The 18,977-nt window shown below is 57.0% G+C and overlaps 1 protein-coding gene across 7 annotated transcripts in view; it reads left to right on the top strand.

Moving 5' to 3' along the window:
* STARD8 (StAR related lipid transfer domain containing 8) overlaps positions 1 to 13,849 on the top strand; it is a 40,762-nt gene extending 26,913 nt beyond the window's left edge. For 2 of the 7 annotated variants that reach the window (XM_027608908.2, XM_027608913.2), the window contains exons 2-16: positions 525 to 596; positions 2,606 to 2,687; positions 3,666 to 3,729; positions 5,204 to 6,627; positions 7,242 to 7,415; positions 7,519 to 7,581; positions 8,413 to 8,572; positions 9,017 to 9,215; positions 9,624 to 9,834; positions 10,103 to 10,217; positions 10,474 to 10,698; positions 11,484 to 11,597; positions 11,700 to 11,917; positions 12,022 to 12,198; positions 12,352 to 13,849. In XM_027608908.2, the coding sequence (XP_027464709.2) occupies positions 525 to 596; positions 2,606 to 2,687; positions 3,666 to 3,729; positions 5,204 to 6,627; positions 7,242 to 7,415; positions 7,519 to 7,581; positions 8,413 to 8,572; positions 9,017 to 9,215; positions 9,624 to 9,834; positions 10,103 to 10,217; positions 10,474 to 10,698; positions 11,484 to 11,597; positions 11,700 to 11,917; positions 12,022 to 12,198; positions 12,352 to 12,469 (3,416 nt within the window). In that variant the 3' untranslated portion in view covers positions 12,470 to 13,849. Of the gene's footprint in view, positions 1 to 524; positions 597 to 2,605; positions 2,688 to 3,665; positions 3,730 to 5,203; positions 6,628 to 7,241; positions 7,416 to 7,518; positions 7,582 to 8,412; positions 8,573 to 9,016; positions 9,216 to 9,623; positions 9,835 to 10,102; positions 10,218 to 10,473; positions 11,598 to 11,699; positions 11,918 to 12,021; positions 12,199 to 12,351 lie in introns of those variants that run through there. The other 5 variants (XR_003522695.2, XM_027608909.2, XM_027608910.2 and 2 more) reach the window with 5 other exon arrangements.
* Positions 13,850 to 18,977: the final 5,128 nt, after the last annotated feature.

Raw genomic sequence — 18,977 nt, 5'->3', positions numbered from 1 at the left:
CTGTGAAACTGTGGATGAGCCCCTTCCTTCCTGAGCCTGTCTGGAGATCCATAAAACAGAGAGAGTAAGACCTTCTTCACAGCATATTGTGTGTGTTAAGTGAGATTTGGTTCTCAAAGTGCTGGGGAATGTTAGGTATAATAAGGGTGGGAAAGAGAATGAAAATCGTTGAACATTTTGTGGCTGACTCCACGCTTTCCTGGGAGTTGCTGCTGGTGGGTTCTGTTCTTGGGCAGGGCTGGGAGAGTGAGAGGGGTATTGGGACAGGCAGGGAGTGAGGCTCAAGAAAGGCGCACCAGGACATAGAGAGGGTAGGGTATGGGGAACCGAAGGTAAATCCTAGCTGGCTGTGACCCCCAGCGAATATGCCAGGCCCCTCCATGCCTTCCTTGCCATTTCCAGATCCCGAGAACTGGAGGTGCTTGTCCGCGGAAGGTGAGGCAACGTACACCCGGGGTGGCTCAGTACCAGCACCCGGCTAACCCCATTTCTCTGCCTATTTCTGTCCCTCTGTTCCATTTTAGAAGTTGAAGCCAAGAGAGCATGCAAGTGGCTCCGAGCAACAGGATTCCCTCAGTATGCTCAGCTTTTTGAAGGTAAGGCTACTCGGTTGCTCCCCCTTCCCTACCCCAAAGCTTGCCGTACCCCTCTGTTTTTCATCTGTAAAAGGAGGCCAATCGGAACCTTTCTCCAACCACGCAAGAAGCTATGCTCTTTGGTCCTGCTCCTGTCACGACAGCGTCATCTCTAGTGGGTCACTCTGATTGGGCTCTTCTAAGCTCTGGTGTCACCAGTGTGTTAAAGTGCCTTGTCTCGACCAGGGCCCCTGCACTGTACCACTGCTGAGGATGCCATTTGCAGAGATGCATCCTGGGCTCCCTGACCTCATCTCAGCTCCCGCATGGCCTCAATTTCTCTGTTTCCCTTCATTTTTCTGTTTTGTTCTTTAGAGTTGTTTATATTTGCTGTTTCCACTTTCCCTCTTCTTCCCACACTCCCCACCGTACCCTGCCTTCACTCCCACTTTGCCAACCAAACAGTCCTTGTCCAGGTCACCAGGGACTCCCACGTGATCAAATGCAGCGGTCCCTTCCCAGTCTTAATCTCTCAACAGCCGTTGAGAGATGAGGGGCGTTGGCCACTCACTTCAGCTTCTGGAACACTCGCCTCTCCTGGCTGCCTCTCTCTAGATGCCGCTGTCAGTCTTCTTATACCAGACTCTGCTTTCTCTTAACAGATCGAAATGTTGGGGTGTCCCAGAGCTCAATCTTGGCCCCTCTTCCCTCTCCACATTTCTTTCCCAGGAGATCCTTCTCCAAGTACCGTGCATCTTCTGGTGATTCCCAAATATCTCTGTCAGACCTCATTCCCGAGCTCCAGATTCATCCATTCAGCCAACAATTCAGTATCTCCTCATCTGTCTGATAGGCATCTCAGATGGAACAGGTCTAAATTCCACCTCCCAAGGGCCCCACTGCCAGGAATCATCCAGGAATCATCCTCATTCCAGGCTCACACCTTTCCTTCCTCAGAGCCTTAATGTTGTTAGTCCTGCCTGGAATCCTCTTCCCAGGCTCTTGGCCCGGCCAGCCCCCTCTTCAGGACTTGTCTCGGAAGTCACCTCTCTCCGAGTGGTCCCCACCCCACCAGCCTCGCTTTACCCTATCACCCTGGCTAATGTCTTTCATGGCATTTAGAACTGTATTATCTTTCTTTCTTTTTTTTTAAAGATTTCACCTATTTGACAGAGAGAGACACAGCGAGAGAGGGAATACAAGCAGGGGGAGTGGGAAAGGGAGAAGCAGGCTTCCCGCGGAGCAGGGAGCCCGATGCGGGGCTCGAGCCCAGGGCCCCGGGATCATGACCTGAGCCGAAGGCAGACGCTTAACGACTGAGCCACCCAGGCGCCCCTAGAACTGTATGATCTTGTTCCCCGTACGGTCTCTCCGTGAAGGCAGGGATCATTTTTATCTCGTTCGCTGTTGTATCCCCGGTGCCTGACATCAAGTAGGTGCTCAAGTAATGTTAGTTAAATGAGAAAATGGGTTTCTTTTAGCAGTCAGGCAGAGAGGTGTGGGATTTCCTGGATGCCCTGTCCTCTGACCGCACTCCTTCCTCTCTCCCCTCCCCTTCCTACATCCCAGGGAGCGGGCTCCCCTGTTTGGACCAGTAGGAGGAAATGAGGCATTGTTCGGCTGCATACTGTCCTCTCTCACTGTCTCCCTGCTCCCCCCAGTTCACCTTGGGCCGGGGAGGAGGCTCCCTGTCTGAGTAGCCCAGGATGCAAAGGGGACTGGGGTGGGAGGGTGAGCTTCGCTCTTGGCAGCCACCCAAGACCTCGGACCTGCCATCTCCCGGGGACCTGTCTTATTGTTGGGTCCTCTCATCCAGCTCAAGCCTCCTTTCCCTCAACCCTGAACTTGCCTCTGATGGTCAACCCGAGCTCCCTGGGCCCCTCCCTTACCCCAGGTTTGCTCCTTCTGCTCGGCTTTTTGCCTTCCTGCCTCCTCTCTTCCCTGGCCTCCCCTTCCCACCTCAAGGGCTACTGGCACTGAGTTGCTGACCTACCACCCTCGACTCATCTTGGCTTTTCTCCGCCATACAGAAGGTCTGTTTCCCTTGGATATTGGCTCTGTGAAGAAGGACCACGGTTTTCTGGACGAGGACTCTTTGGGGGCCCTGTGCAGGTAGGGGGCACTAAGGGCCAGGCCTGGGAGGTCAGGGCCTGGCTTGGGGCTTCCCCGGGGGAAGAAACAGTCCGTGTCCCCTCCAACAGAGGAGGAGCCCAGCCTGTGACAACACTCCTCTGCCGCAGTCGCACATCTCACTCTGTCTTTTGTGTCTGTGACGCCGCAGCGCTCAGGCCCTCTAGCTAGAGAGCCAAGATCTGGCTGTGATTCATCTTCTCCCTTCAGTTCAATTCCCCAGACATTCCTGTGCTTTGGCCCCTCTCTACTTACACGGGTTTGGGCCTTCTTTCAGGCCAAACCACGGCTTTTCTGGATCTGCTTCAGTAGCCTACTAACTGGCCTGCCTGCCATTCCCCTCCTCGCCCTGATCCAGCCTCTTTACGGCCACCAGATTCCGCTTCCAAGCAGGCACCCCTCTGCTTGGGGTGTGCAACTGCCTGCAGAGGAAAGCAACGCTTTTTTACCATGAGGCACCTTTGCAATCTGGCTCTGACCGACCGCATCAGCCTCCGTCTCCCCTGTCACACCAGCGCTGGTCCGTTTACTGACCGTTTCCCTCCCTTGTCACAGCCTCTTGTGGAAGCCTGGCATAGAAGTCCCTGTTTTTTTTTTTTCTCCTTCAGAATCCCACCCCTGTCCTCCGGGAAGCCTTCTCTGACTGCCTAATCCCCCTTCATGGAAGTTCCTTGTCCCCCCCCCTTTGTGCCTGCTGTGCCTCAGTCTACCCTGTTCTTGAACTTGCCCCATCTCTGTAGTGGTTTATTCCGCATATATAAGCTCCCAGAGGACAGAAGCCATAATCTCCCGAGCATTGCGTCTGGCACTGAAACCTTCATGAACACTGGGTCTTAGGAGATGTTTTGATGGCTCGGGCATGTAAAGTAGTGGATGGCATCTTGGGACTGTCTTGGTGGGTCATGCCCCGCAGCCTTTGGTTGGGACCCTTGGGTGAGCGCTTGCTTTCTTTCCTTACAGGAGGCTGATGACCTTGAACAACTGTGCCTCGATGAAACTGGAAGTTCACTTTCAAAGCAAGCAAGTGAGTCATGGCAAGGGTGGAGCCTGGGGCCTTGTGGCACCACGGGGAACCCAGGACATACACAGGGCACTTGCAAAACCAGCTCCCGTGCCCTGGGAGTCTGAGATGTTACAGAGAGGTGCCTTGCTCCAGCCTGGGAGTGAAGTGTAAGGAGCTCTATGAGCCTGCTGGGTTTTGGCAAGTGTGGCCTAGAGGTTGGAGTCTGAGAACAGGTACGCTGGCCCATGGCCTCACCCACCCCCTTTGGCACACCTCTCCCCACTGAGTTTACTCATAACTTGGTCCAGTGATGGCCCTTCCTCAGGGAAATCTCTCTGCCTCCTCTACCTGCTTTGCGATGGTAAGAATTCCTTGACTAGGGAGCAGAGACAGAATAATGTGGTGGAAAAATCATGGCCTATATGATCTGAGAAGTCAGGATCCCCAGCTATGTCCCCATGAGGTCTTATACCCCTGAGTCTCATGTTCCCCATCTCTACACCAAACTGGAGGGGGGCATTAATAGCCTCAAGAGGCCTTTCTGACTCTGCCAACCTGGAATTGCAGAAACGGAGAGGATTCTTAGTCCGCTTGGAGCCCTGGAAGGCTAGCCTGATGACCTCATCCTTCCATAGGGTCGGGCTTTGTGGGTTTCTTCTGGGGCTTTCTCCACCAGAGGTCTGGAGCCAGCAGGGCCAGCTGAGCTGCCAGAGCCCTGGCCTGGGAAGCAGGAAACCCCTGGAGCCTGGTCCTGCCTCTGCCACTGCTTGCTCAGTAGCCTTGAGCAAGCCTCTTCCCCTCTCTGGGCCTTGATTTCCCCATATCGCAAAGTAGAAAATTAGAAAATCTAAAATCTCCTTCCAGTTCTGGCACTCTGTGGTTCTAATCTAAGACTATAGCCTAGAGACTTGGGAGGCTGCTGAGGACAGGAGGACAAGACACCTGGATTCTTTTTTTTTTTTTTTTAAAGATTTTAGTTATCTGTCAGAGAGAGAGAGAGAGAGAGAGAGCACAAGCAGGGGGAGCGGCAGGCAGAGGGAGAAGCAGGCTTCCCCACTAAGGAGCCCGATGTGGGGCTCGATCCCAGGACCCTGGGATCATGACCTGAGCCGAAGGTAGACGCTTAACGACTGAGCCACCCAGGCATCCCAGGACACCTGGATTCTAACCCCGGCTCTCTCACTGACTTAGTGCATGCCATTGTATGACCTTAGGCAAGTGGCTTCTCATCTGTGGGTCTGGGTTTCCCTGTCTGTAACATGAGGAGGGATTAGATTAATGAGATGACCGTTACCATCCATCTGGGCTCCGTCCCTGAGCCCTGGCTTATTCTGCTGCTCCCAGAGCCAGCTCCCCATCTAGGACATGTCCTCCATCAGAAAGCGGGACCCTTTACCTCAAAGTCCCCCAAGAGTTTGGAGGCAGAGTGTGGGGGTACAAACAAGGGCTTGGGGACTAGACTTCTCTGACCTTGACCCCGTGGCTCCTTCCCCAGAATGAAGACTCAGAAGAAGAAGAGCAATGTAGCATCAGCAACCACTGGGCTTTCCAGCGAGAAAGTAAATGCTGGTCTCGTGGGGGCTGCTCTGACCTGCTGGCTCCCCCGAGCCCTGGCCTGCCGGGGACCTCCAGCTGTGAGAGCGTCCTCACAGAGCTCAGTGCCACTTCCCTACCAGCCATCACCGTGAGCCTATCGCCGGAGCCAACGGACCTGCCCTCACCCTGCCGTGTCCCCAGCCCGAGCAACCAGCTCCTCCTCAGCGCCCCCCAGGGCCAAGAGGGTCCCCGGGACAAAGCCAAGAAGCACCGTTCTCGTAGCTTCCTTAAGCACCTCGATTCTCTGAGGCGGAAGGAAAAGGGTGGCGGTCGGCAAGCGGAGCCCGCGCGTGGCCCAGCCACCTTAGAGAAGGCCACCAAAGCCTCCTCTTTCTGCAGTCGCCGTGGCTTCCTCTCAGCTGGATTCTACAGGGCCAAGAACAGGGCAGCCACCTCAGCCGGTGATTGCGGCACTGCGACTCAGAGGGCCTGGGAGGCCTGGCCTGTGGCCATGTTTCGGCATCCGCAGCGGGCGCACCGGGGGGACTGCCTTGTGCACGTGCCCGGGGACCACAAGCCAGGCACATTCCCTCGCTCCCTGTCCATCGAGAGCCTGCTTCCTGAGGACGGACAGCGCCTGGCCGATTGGCAGCCAGGTAGGCCCCGGGGCTATGAAGGGCGCCGGGGTTCCTGCGGCTCCACGGGCAGCCATGCCAGCATCTATGACAACATGCCCGAGCTGTACCCAGCGGAGCCACTACTGGCCAGGGCTGCAGCCGAAGAGGACGAGGGCGGGGGCAGCTACACCCACCTGGACGATATCCTCCAGCACGTGTGGGGGCTGCAGCAACGGGTAGAGCTCTGGTCCCGGGCCGTCTACCCGGACCTGCGGACTGGAGATAAGGACGAGGAAGAAGAGGAGGAAGAAGAGGAGGAGGAGGTCACTTCAGCAGCAGAGATGGCCACAGTTGAGGTCGAGGGGCAGGCTGAGGCTCTGGCCCAGATGGAGGCCCCGGCCCGCAGAGGGTCCTCGGCCCCGGGCCAGGCTGATGTTCCGCCAGTGGTCCCAGCTCAGGTTCAGGGTCGGGTGCAGGCCGAGCCCCTGGCACGGGCACAGGCCGAGGCCGAGGCTCAGGCCCCGGGTCCAGCCCAGCATAATGGGCAGGAGGCAAATTCAGGTGGGGAGCCCACCTCTGCCCCCAGCCTGACGGTGGAAGATAGGCACTCCGTTGCTGACACCGTGGCCTCCTCCGGCGAACTGGACAGTAGTGGAAAGTCGCTGAACGAGCCCGAGGCCGCAGGCTCGCCGGCTGGACCTCAGGCATTAGCACCGCGGGAACGACGAGATTCAGGCGTTGGCGCCTCACTTACCAGACCCTGCAGGTGGGAGGTTTGAGCAGGGCTGGGGACAGGGGACTCTGTTGTGTCTCTCTGTCTCTCCCCCTCCGCACCCTTCCTCTTCTCTCTCTTCCTGCCCCTCTCTCCGCTGCACAACGCTCCCTCAAGGCAATTTCTGAGTCCCGAGGCCCAGGGGCAGGGTCTCCGTTCCCTCCCGGTTAAGTTCAGGGCCTGCCTCTGCTATACGGCCTTGAGCAAATTCTAGCTCCTCTCTGGCCCTTGGTTTCCCCATGTGCAAATCGAAGGTATTAGAGGAGATGGTTTCTGGTCCCCAGCTTTGCCATCCTGGGTTCTCAGAGCAGCCCCTCTGCTGCAGTCTTGGAAGCGTAAGGGGATGATGGTACTTACTGCTTGGTGGCTCTAGATGGGCCTCAGCTCCGTGCCACCCTCCCTGAGAGCATCTTGCCCACTGGGCAGTCCTGGAAACTAAGATTCGGTTTTTCCACCCTGGGGCCCAGTAGCAGCACTGACAACAGTCCCGTCCCCCCGCATCTGCTCTCTTTGGGGAGAATAAAGGGACCCGAAGAACTCAGCCTACCTTAAGATTCATCCAAACCTGCCCCCCTGGCCTTCTCTGCCCCCCCCCCATCTTTCACCAGGAAGCTCCGTTGGCACAGCTTCCAGAACTCCCACCGGCCCAGCCTGAACTCAGAGTCCCTGGAGATCAATCGGCAGTTTGCCGGCCAGATCCACCTCCTGCACAAGGGCTCGCTGCTGCGGCTCACCGCCTTCATGGAGAAGTACACTGTGCCGCACAAGCCGGGATGGGTCTGGTGAGTGCTCCCGGGCTGTGGTGGGGAGGCGGCGGGGGGGTGGGGTGGGGTGGGCGGGGAGCTGCTCACCCACGCCCTGGCTCCCTCCCTGTCCCCGCTCCAGGACCCTGGCAGGGTCAGCCCCAGAAGGTGGGTGCAGGCGGGAGGAAGCCAGAAGCCAGCAGTGGTAGGTTGTGCCAGAAAGCTGGAGGGGCCGTGGCATGGCTTGCATATGGTCTGTGGGGGGTGCTCATGGGACGTGCGTGTGTCTGTGCGAGGAGGAGTGGGGGCGGGGGACCCCACGTCCTCCAGCCGTACCTCCATCCCAGCCTCCGGGCTGCCGCCAGTGAGATTGTCCTGAAAGGCAGCTTTGGTTGCTGCTCTCCCGATAAACACCCTTCCGTGCCCCCCCCTCCCGCCCCCAGTGCCAAGGAAGGTCCAGCTTCCTTCCCATCCTGACCCTTTCGTGTTCTGGCCCTGCCCCAGCTGCTGGGGTCCTTAGCCTGCCGCCCTCAAGCCATGCCGCCATGTAGGCCAGTGGGGGCGTTGTCCTTCCCTGAGCGTGCCGTCCTCTCCTTCCTGCCCCTTTGCCTTTGTGCTCTTCTCTCCGCCTGGAATGCCTTTTCCCCGTTTCTCCTCTGGGACAACTCCTACCTATCCCTCAAGAGCCTGCTGAATTTCCATATCCTCCCTGAAGGCTTCTCTGATCCGCTAGGTATACTTCTCCTTCCTCGTGGGACTTAGCCGAAGTTCTTGCTTGCTCCGCTCCTGACCATGTATACTGTCCCCGCCTGTTGATGCAATTATCCCCTTAAGCAGACCGAGAGCTCCCTGGATTCCTCTGTGACTCCCTAGGGCCGGGCCCCGAGCAGGTGCTCAGGGAATGTTGACTCTGGGGACGTGGTGTGCCTCTCACCCCCGCATCCCTGCCCGAGCCCCCTGAGACTGCGGAGTCTCCAAGCTGTGTCTGGGCCGACCCCAACATCCCTCACGGACCTCTTGTCACTCCCCCAAACAGGTCAGTGCCCAAGTTCATGAAAAGGCATAAGACCCCGGACTACCGGGGCCAGCACGTGTTCGGGGTGCCCCCCCTCATCCACGTGCAGCGCACCGGCCAGCCACTGCCACAGAGCATTCAGCAAGCCATGCGCTACCTGCGCAGCCAGTGCCTGGACCAGGTGAGCCCTGCCGGGGGACCTGCAGAGAGATGGCACTGGGGAGGAAAGCCAAGGCTGAGGAGTGGGGGAGGGGGGCCGCTAGGGCCTTTCTGGCCCACTAGAGACCCTTCTGGGCCTTCCTAAGCTGAAGCTCCCCTCTGCCCGGCTGTCTGCCAGCTTCTTTTTGGCCTGGGCACGGTAGGCCCCATCTGTAGGAGCCTGCCTTAGCCTCGGTCCCTCTTTTCCTACTCATTCCTGCTACAGCCATCTTTCTCCTTGACCCTGAGGCTATAAAAACCCTTCTCTTTGGTCTTGCCATTTTTCTCCTACCCTGCCCGTCAGGAAGCCTGGCAGGCTGGGAAGTCTTTGGGGAGGCCCTGTCAGGGCTGGCCTCATAACCTTCCTCCCCACCCCACCCCTGCCCTGCATGTCTCCCTCCCTCCCTTCCTTCCCTGCATGGGCCAGGTGGGCATCTTCCGCAAGTCGGGGGTGAAGTCCAGGATCCAGAACCTGCGCCAAATGAATGAGACCTCACCAGACAATGTTTGCTACGACGGCCAATCGGCCTACGATGTGGCCGACTTGCTGAAGCAGTATTTCCGGGACCTACCAGAGCCTATCTTCACCAGCAAGCTCACCACCACTTTTCTGCAGATCTACCAGCGTGAGTCACCTGCACCTGCCCCCAGCAACCTGCCCCGTTCTCGATCTCCCTGAATCCTGGGGCTTGTGAGAGATGAACCGGGTGTGGGCATGAATGAGCTCGTTGGAAGATCTACTATCCAGAGTTGGAAAGGCCCTTGGAGGGAGACCACACTCTGTTCCCCAAACCCCTTATATGGAGACCTGGACTGAGGCCCCAAGGAAAGGCAGGGGCTTCCCTAAGGTTACATTGCACATTAGAGTGGGGCTTGATCTGGTACGCAGAGACCTCCCAGAGCCCATCTTTACCCTGTCCTCTCACTGACTTCCTTTGGGACCACTGTGCCCTCTGCATTCCTAGAAGCAGGAGACTTGTTGCCGGAAGCTTCTAGGGGAATAAGAAAGCCGTTCTGCCATTCCTTCCTCACAGTCCTCCCCAAGGATCAGTGGTTGGCTGCAGCGCAGGCCGCCACCTTGCTGCTCCCCGACGAGAACCGCGAGGTCCTACAGACCCTGCTCTATTTCCTAAGTGACATCGCCTCTGCTGAAGAAAACCAGATGACAGCCGGCAACCTAGCAGTGTGCCTGGCGCCTTCCATCTTCCATCTCAACGTCTCCAAGAAGGATAGCCCCTCACCCAGGTGAAACAGGGCAGGATGTGGCAGGGCCAGGCGGGGAGGGTCTGGGCCCCCTTGGGCTGCGGACCCTTGAGGGCTGGCCCTGCAGTTCCCAGGCATCACCACAAGGGGTCAGCCTGGCTCTTCGGGGGCCTGGGACCGGTTGGATGTTTTTGAAGCAGGGCCTTCTAAAGGGCAGCAGGTTGTTTTGTGTTTTGGGGGAGCTAGAAGCCAGCCGGTCATCCATCTTGTCTTGTGCCCGTGCGCCATCCTCTCCTCCCGTTCCCTCCAGGATCAGGAGCAAACGCAGCCTGGCTGGCCGGCCGGGCCCTAGGGACCTGAGTGAGAACATGGCTGCCACCCAGGGCCTATCGCACATGATCAGTGACTGCAAGAAACTTTTCCAAGTGAGTAACTCTAGGCCCAGATCCAGGGGAACCACCAGGCCAGAGCTCTGCACCCCCAGTCAGGGACAGGGCCCAACTTGACACATACCCCCTCAGCTTCCAACTCTTGCCCTACAAGCTTTCTCATCTACCTCACTGCCGTAGCCAGGCCTCTCTGCCCCTGAACATGGACCGGAGAGATCCCGTGGGTTCTGGGACTGATGGCCCCTGACCTTCTGTTGCTCCCCACGGCCCTAGTGCATGTGTGCTCTCCCAGGTCCCCCAGGACATGGTGCTGCAACTATGTGGCTCCTACAGTGCGGCTGAGCTCTGCCCTCCCGGCCCGGGCCTGGCTGAGCTGCGGGAGGCCCAAGCTGCCGGCAGGAGCCTGAGCCTCTACATGGAGGAGAGCGTCCAGGAGCTGCTCCGTGATGCTGCCGAGCGCTTCAAGGGCTGGATGAGTATGCCAGGGCCCCAGCACACGGAGCTGGCTTGCAGGAAGGTGAGTAGCACACTGCCCGTGGCTGCCACGGAGCTGGGAGCGTTCATAGGGCAGGCAGGGAGGTCCAAAGTCCCAAGGGAAGGAGCTGCCCCGTCAGTCGCACGGTGCCTCGGCTTGATCTTGGAGGGTGTCAGCCAGCAGAGCCAAGGACCTTCAGGACCCGAGAACCCGATGAGACCAGGGGCTCTCTGTTGGGCATCGCCGGCCGGAATTCCTGTACCAAAGCCCCGCTGCAGACACGTCAACTCTGTGCGTGCAGAGCCTCACCTCCAGTATCTTTCTGCACCACGGCCGTGCTGAGCTCCTCACACTTGCACTTCTGTGCTCCGGCCCTGGCTGACCTGCCCCGAGCATTACATGCCCCAAGCCACAGGAAGCCTCAACTTGATATGCCCTCTCCTTTGGTCAGAGCCTCCTGTCATGTCCCAGATGGGAGGTGCCTTCTCTGTCCTTCTCTTGGCGCTAGCCATCCTCTTTCTTGGATTCCCGTGCCAAGTGAGACCGCGAGCCCGAGCTTTGCCGTGTGTACGCCAGTCGTGGTGAAACTTCCCTCCTGGGATCGGGATGAGAGGCTGGCACGGCACCTGGCACATACGGAAGACTCACCGAGTGGCAGCTGTGCCCTTGTCCTTCCGCCTGTGCTAGATGGCAGGTTCCTTGAGGATGATCACCGTCTTCTCTTCCTGTTCACTTCCAGAAATTCCAAGCCCCGTGTCCCTTTCATGGTAGAGCCTGGTAGGCCCCAGAGGACTTGCGTCTCGCCATCTCTCTGTGCTTTTGACTAGGTGGAGAAGCAGACATCCAGAAAGGAGAGAGGACAGGGAACACAGGGACGGCCTGTCCGGATCTGGCTAGGGTTAGCAGAGGACCCCTGCAGCCTTCCCTTGTCAGGGGCTGAAGTGAGGGCAGGCTGGAACTGGGGGCGGGGGGGGTGGGAGGGGCACAGTGGGTATTCTCCAGCCCTGACGGCTGTCCCCCGTCCCCACTCCCGTGGCTCGCAGGCTCCAGACGGGCACCCCCTGCGTGTGTGGAAGGCGTCCACTGAGGTGGCGGCCCCTCCAGCCGTGGTGCTACACCGTGTTCTGCGGGAGAGGGCCCTCTGGGACGAGGACCTGCTGCGGGCCCAGGTGTTGGAAGCCCTGATGCCGGGCGTGGAGCTGTACCACTATGTCACCGACAGCATGGCGCCCCATCCCTGCCGCGACTTTGTGGTGCTCCGGTGAGGGCTTCTGGCTGTCGGCCTGCCGTGCGTGCAGGACCAGGGAGGTGGACTGGGAATGGACGCCGGGAACCTGACCGTGTGTGTGTGTCCCTTCCCCACAGGATGTGGCGCTCCGACCTGCCCCGCGGCGGCTGTCTGCTAGTCTCCCAGTCCCTGGATCCGGAGCAGCCCGTGCCAGAGTCAGGGGTGCGGGCCATGATGCTCACTTCCCAGTACCTCATGGAGCCTTGCGGCCTGGGCCGCTCCCGGCTCACTCACATCTGCCGCGCTGATCTCAGGTACCAGGCCCCTTCAGCCGCACGGCACTCTCCCCATCTCTGCCCCGTGCCATCGATCCCTGGGGGCTGGGGGCGAGGCCTTTCTTCCTTCCTCCTGCCCAGGGCTCCAGGGCAGAACCCATGGCTCATGCCTGCCTACTTCTACCTCCCCAGGGGCCGTTCTCCTGACTGGTACAACAAAGTCTTTGGGCACCTGTGTGCCATGGAGGTGGCAAAGATCCGGGACTCCTTCCCCACCCTGCAGGCAGCTGGCCCCGAGACAAAGTTGTGAGCCTCAGCTCGGCGCCAGGGTGGCACCACCCAGGCCCCTCCGCACCAAGGAAGTAAGGGGGTAAGGAAAGGAGAGCAGCCCCCACGTGTTGCTTCCAGGGGCAGAGCCAGGCCCTTGCCGATCCAGCAGCCTGCTGTCCCCTTGTCTTCCTGAAGCTCCTCCACACATACAGGGGAGGAGGAGAGAATTTCAGTGTCCCATCTCTACTCCACCTGTACCCACCAGCCTGTGTTCTGTCCTCCCAAGAGAGAGGAGTCATTTTCAGGAGCAGAAGACTGCTGCAGCCCTCCAGGCCCACCGAGGCACCATCAGTCTGAAGCCTTGCCAGCACTCCCCACCTGCAGGGGGAAGGAGGTAGAGAGCAGTGTGTGCATCCAGCTCTCTGCCACTCCGAGAGGCCAAGCCGTCCTTTTTGGTGCTCGGGTCCCTTTGAGGTTGGCAGGAGGCTCTGGTCCTGCCTTGGGGCCTAATATTGGTCCTGAACTAGCTCTGCCAGAGAAAGCGAACTAAAGAGGATGAGCACAGGGCAGCCCCAACCACACCATGAGCTGTTTTATTGGTGTAAATGCGATGCTGATTCACCTGAGGCTGATTTAAAGAGTGCGCACTACCAGCGGGCAACAGGACAGTTTGGGGCAGCCTGGGAGATGGTAGTGGAGCGGGGAGGGGGCTTCCTTTCTCAGGTCTCAGGAGACCAGTGAATCAGTCTCCCTGGCTCGGGCCGCCTACTTTATCTGCCACTCCCTGGTGTTCTGTGCGGCCCTTGGTCACACACTCTTACGTCTGGAGAGCAAACGGGCTCACTCCCACTGCACAGGCCAAGCAAAAGCAGATGGTAGTGAATAGACACATATCTGTGTCTGCGTCCCTTCTCCTGCTCTTCCTGCCTATGGTACCAGGCTGACATAAGAGCCCCGTCATCAAGCAGAGACCTGGCCCCTGCTTCCGGCAGCTGGCCAGCCAGATGGAAGGGCCGAGTGTCACTTCAGCCAGCTGGGGCTTGATCCAAACCTGATCCGTCCCACCCAGCAGCTATCTTGACTTATGTGGAATTCCAAATGACGTTCAGATGCCAACTGGTGCTTTATTTTTCTTTCAGCTCAATAAACTGGAGTGGGATGGGTCCCAGCCAATGTTGTAATTTTTAAGCCTATTTTATTTGTACCTATAAATACTGTACAGTCAGAATATATATATGTATTTGTATATATATATAGATACATATATATGCACATCTATATACACACACGTATTCTATTGTGAGTATATTATAATCTGTGGGTGCGAGCAGGGGTCTGGAAAGCCCAAGGGAGCAGGGATGAGGGAGGTGGAAGGCAGGAACCATGTGACCCCTCGGGAGAACAATAAAGCATTACTAGAGATGGACTCTGGTTGTGTGACTGTCTTCCCTGAGATGATGGGCTGGGGACTGAGGGCAGGTTACAATGTGGGCTTATTAGTGTTAGCGTGAGAAATTGTGAACATTACCGGTGTAGGATTTGGGGGGAGGCCATGGTGGGAATGGGGAGGGCCTCAGCTCTTCTCTTTGGGAGGTGATTTGGGGGTGGGGAAGGTGGGACTACAGGAAGCCAGGGCTTGGGCAGAAGCTGCAGACCCCCTGTCCCCTGATCTGGCCAGGGTCCCCAGTTGGAGTGGCACACAAGCATGACCTCAGGCATCCTGACAGTAGCCCTAGGGAGAGATGCTCCCGGCTCTGCTTTCCTTCCTTCACCTGTCACGCACAGCCCAGGCTTCAGGATGAAGAGTGGAAACCCAGCCCCTGGAGGCTTGGAGACCCGGTTTTCCCCATAAACCAGCCTAAGAGAGGTTGGAGTGCCTGAAGGCAGCCCCTGGTCTGGCTCCAGTGGCCGGCAAAGCCCGGAGGGCGGGGGCTAGAAAGGCCCCCTCGTCTTTACTTCCCCACAGGAAAAGGCTCTCTTTGCCGCACTGCTGTAGCCATAAATTTCCCAAGCTCCTGGAGGCAGTTAGAGAGGAAGCGCAGGCTTTGCCATCCAATCTATGTTTGTACCCATTGAGTGCCATTGGGTCGCCTGGGGCAAACAAGTCCTACTGCTGTCCCTCTATCTGAACGTCCGCCTCCTTGTGGGCCAAATAGGCCAGTGACACCTTGGCAACAAGCCAGGCTCAGCAAGTGTTCAGTTTGGCCTGCCCCGCTCGGCCTGGACAGGTTGGGGCGTCTGTCAAGTCCCATTTCTCTGTTACCTTTTATTCTCTTCTTTTGGGTTAAGCTGTCCCTACGTGCCTTTGGCCTTTCTTCACTGCTGCTGCCTGGGGCCCTCAGCTAGCCTTAGGAGGCAGCACGGTGGAACAGAAGTGCTGTCAGTCATTCGCCCGTGGGAGAACAGTGGAGGCCCCCCACATGTGGGTATGGGTGATGAGAGATGGCTCAAGCAGTGTTGGTGTTAAGGGACACCAGGGGGAAGCTCCAGCCAGTGGCCTGAGGCAGGCAGCCAGGGGACCTTCTGGCGCAAGCACCGCCTGACCTGCTCGTGGAAGGAGGCTGGGGCGATGGGACAGAGTATAGGGTTGGGCATGGTGGCAGCCGAGGCCATGGGGGTCTGAGAGCCAAGGAGGCAGGCAGGGCCCCGATGTCAATGGGTGAGATGATAATGTCTGCCCAGGTGACGGTCGCTAGGAGACAAAGAGTCGTGTAGGAGGGAGATTCTTGGAAGAGCCAGAGAATCCCTCCAACCTCTCAGCTCTGGACCCTTGCCCTGGACCAGCTGCCCAGTGGGGGACCAGTGTGGTTCCCCATCTCTGGCATTCGTTGCCAGAGTGGCTGAGAGTAGATGGTAGACCTGGGTTCAGAGCTCTATCTCCATCATTTCCTGGCTGTGATCTTAAGTGACACATTTAACCTATCTGACTTCTTTTTCCTCACAGAAGATAAGGCTAAGAATTATTTATATACTGCAGTGTTGTCATTAGGGTCGAATGAGCCAATGGCTGTGAATGTGGCTGCACAGTGCCTAGCACATGGTGGATACGAATAAATGGTAGTCTCCGCTACCCTGCCTCCTACCTGCCTCGCCCTCGCCAGTCAGCCTCTGTGCAGAGGGCTTGGGCTTGGGTGGATGGGTGGGTATGCACATTATGTTCTGCTTGGCATCGGGGCCCTGCCTGCCTCCTTGGCTCTCAGACCCCCATGGCCTCGGCTGCCACCATGCTGGACACACCTCATCAGGCTCAAAACATCCCAGTGACCTTTTTGTATCCTAACTACTGATTGGTTTTCATACCACTTCCGCCCTGAGAATTTGGCTCCCTGGCCCTATCTTCCCTCTTGAAGCCCTCCTTCCTCTGCGCAAGGGGAGCTCTTCCCACTTCTTTGAGCACGGCTCCTGACCCTCTTTCCTTGCCCCTTTCACTTCTCTTCTCCCTCTGTGCCACCTCAACCTCGGTCATTCCTCCAAGTTCTTCCTTTTCCACCACCCTGCTTCACCTTGCTCATCAGGGACCTCGCTGGCATCCATGGTTTCATTTATACTTCTGTGCAGATGCCCCGTCACTCCCAGAGCCCTCTCACCTTCCCACATAACCAATGCATACAGGCATCCATCCGTCAGTCCAAACACTCATACATTCTGCCATTCAACAGGTAGTCGCAGAATGCTGGCATATATGCCAGACACGAGGCACCGAGAATACAGCAGTGACCCAGACCAACAAGGTTCCCACATGCCTTTAGCACCCATCCTAGTAGTTGGACAAGTGGAGGGAGGTAGACGATAAACACGCAAGCTAACTTCAGCTATAAGGGTGATGAAGGCAATCAAGCAGGGTAAGGCAGTGATGACTGAGCACTTACGTCCATCCGATGATCAGGGAAGGCCTCTCTGAGGAGGTGATACGTAAGCCAAGACCTGAGGGCGGAGAATGAATCAGCCATGCAAAGATCTAAGGGGAGGAGTTCTGGGCAGAGGAAATAGCAGATACAATGGACCTGGGGTGGAGGCAAAGTTGGCGTTTTCTGGGGGTGAGCAGCTGGTTAGCATGGCTGGAATGCAGGAGCAAGGGGAGGGTAGAAGGAGAGGGCGTGGGAGAGGTAAGTAGAGGCCTGGATCATGTGGACCTAAAGGGGAGCTAGCCACACATGCTGTCAGATCTACCTCGGCCGTGTCTCCTGTATCTAGCTTTTACCCAGTGTCTAGGGCACCCTGTTCATATTGCATGCCTTTCCACCCAGACATTAGGAAGAGGCACTCACCTCATTTCTCTTATCCTGCCCATTTCCACCTATACTTAGTACCAGGTGAATCATTCAAGAGTCGAAAAGTCAAGTATCATCCTATGTTTTTCAGACTGTGGCATTCAGGACCCCGTGATGTGGCCTTAGGCCTTGTCCACCAAGTTTCTTCTTTTCACTTCCCTTCTTCGGCCATGTGCTTGACATGCTCCTTCCATTTCCTCTGCCATGAGCAGACATAGAACTGTCCTGGATTTGGAGGACCCAGGTTCAGGTCTCAGCTCTGCCACTTCTTAGCTGTGGGGCTGTGGGCAAGTTATTGAAACTTTTGGGAGCCCAGTTTCCCCATACATAAAATGAGGCTTGGAGAGATGTGCAGGTTACTTAGCAATGTAGGTCAATTATTACAAAGTGCTATCACCCCCAGACTTCATCAGTCTGGCAACGCCCAATGCCAGTATATCCCCACCATGAAGCTGTCCCTGAAGCTTCCAGCAAGGTTTCTTGACTCCCTCTTCTGAGTCCTCATTTGCCCTTTGCATCTGTTTCCAAGCTTCCGTCCTGCTTATGTCTCCTCTTTGTGTTCTTTGGGTACCAGTCACATGACCCCCATTAGCCTGGGAGCACCCGGGATCAGGATCCTAGTGAGGATCATCTCTGCGTCCTTCATAGTGCCCAGCCCAGAGAGGCAGGGAGGCCTGGTGGAGGGCATCTGGAGATACACAGAGGTGGGTTCAAGTCCTGGCTCTGCCACTTCTTAGCACTGTGATCTTGAGCAAGCCCCTTTGCTCTCTGAGCCTCGGCATTCTCATCTGTAAAGTGAGTGTTGAGAGGAGCCCAGGCACCTAGCACAGTGCCTAGTACACTGACAGGCCTAAAGGGAGTGTTTCATCACCATTGATAATGTTGCCTTGTTCACTCCAAGCCCTTGCTCTGCAAGGTTTCCTCTACTTGGCTTGCTCTCCTTTATCTCCACCAGCTGCTCACACCCTTCCAGCCCCAGCCAGCCTTTCCTAACCAACCCACCCCCGAGCTCCTGAAGCACTTTTTGAGTGGATCACTCAAAAAGCACTTTTTGTCGCACAAAACTAACCTCAAACGGACAAGCCTGTCTCTTTGCCTAGGCTATGACATCAAGGACATGGACCCAGTGAGATTCAGCTCTGTGGCCCCAGTGTCCAGCACAGGGTCTCAGGAAGTGTGTGCTGAATGCAGTTACGTATTTGGGTGTAGCAGCAGGGAGACATGAGAGAGCATGAGGCAGGGAGTGTGAGGGTGGGTGCACAGGAGCCCAAAGGAGCCTGGTAGAGTGGGTGAGACCCGCATCAAACCCTCCTACTGGCTACGAGGGAACGCATGGATACTGAACTGAGTGTCTACTCTATAGCAGGCACCATGCCATGCATTTTCCCTTACAGCATGTCCTTTTAACCTCAAAAGTCTCCTGTGAGGTGTTAGCACACCCCCCCCCCCCTTTTTCTGGATGGAGATTTCAGAGTCTGAGAAACAGGGCGACTTGCCCTGGAGTACACAACAAGTAAGGGACTGAATGAGGACTTCTGCCCAGACTCCTAAGCCTGTCTTCTTTCCACTGGAGCCCAGTGCAAAGGGAGAGGACACTCCTACCTCCCACTGCTGCCTTCAGTGTGTGTGTGTGGGGGGGGGCGTGGGGAGTGAACTGGGAGTGGTAGGTATGAGAGCTGTTGAACAAAAGAGGAAATGTGTTTGAGGAATGCTGGCTGAAGAGTAGTCTGGCCAGGAGAGAGGGAAGAGGGCCAGGGATGGTAGCATGCACGATGATGTAGAGACTGCCCTCGTCTGCCCTCACAGCCTGCTGGGAGTTGGCCTCCTTTGCCCTGCCCTGCCTCCTGGATTCCAGCAGTGCTCCAGAGGGCTCTAGGGTGGCCTTGGGCTGCTGCTGTACGTCTAAGACAAGCAGATGGTGCCTCAAACAACGGGGAGGGCCTGGGATGGAGCAGAGACCAAGGCTGCATCTGGACTTTAATGGGTCCTTCCTCTATAAACAATATTTAAAATTATATTTTACAACTGCATCGGTATAAAGGTGAATATTATTTGGGCTGCCCTATTCATTATATATGTGCTGTTATTATACTCCTTTTCTCTTCTGATGTTAAAATAAATCAGGATGAAAACATTTTTATGGGCCCTAGATACCAGGCCTAATATGCCTAATGATAAGGTGGCCCTGGCAGAGGGCAGCACAGAGCCTGTATTAAAGTTAAAACGTTGCTGCTCAAGGGGAAGAGAGGTACTCAGGCCTGGGCCGCTGGAGGCCTG

This window comes from Zalophus californianus, chromosome X (assembly GCF_009762305.2).
Source record: "Zalophus californianus isolate mZalCal1 chromosome X, mZalCal1.pri.v2, whole genome shotgun sequence".
Classification (NCBI taxonomy): Eukaryota; Metazoa; Chordata; class Mammalia; order Carnivora; family Otariidae; genus Zalophus; species Zalophus californianus.
This window is presented reverse-complemented; position numbering and strand designations above follow the sequence as displayed.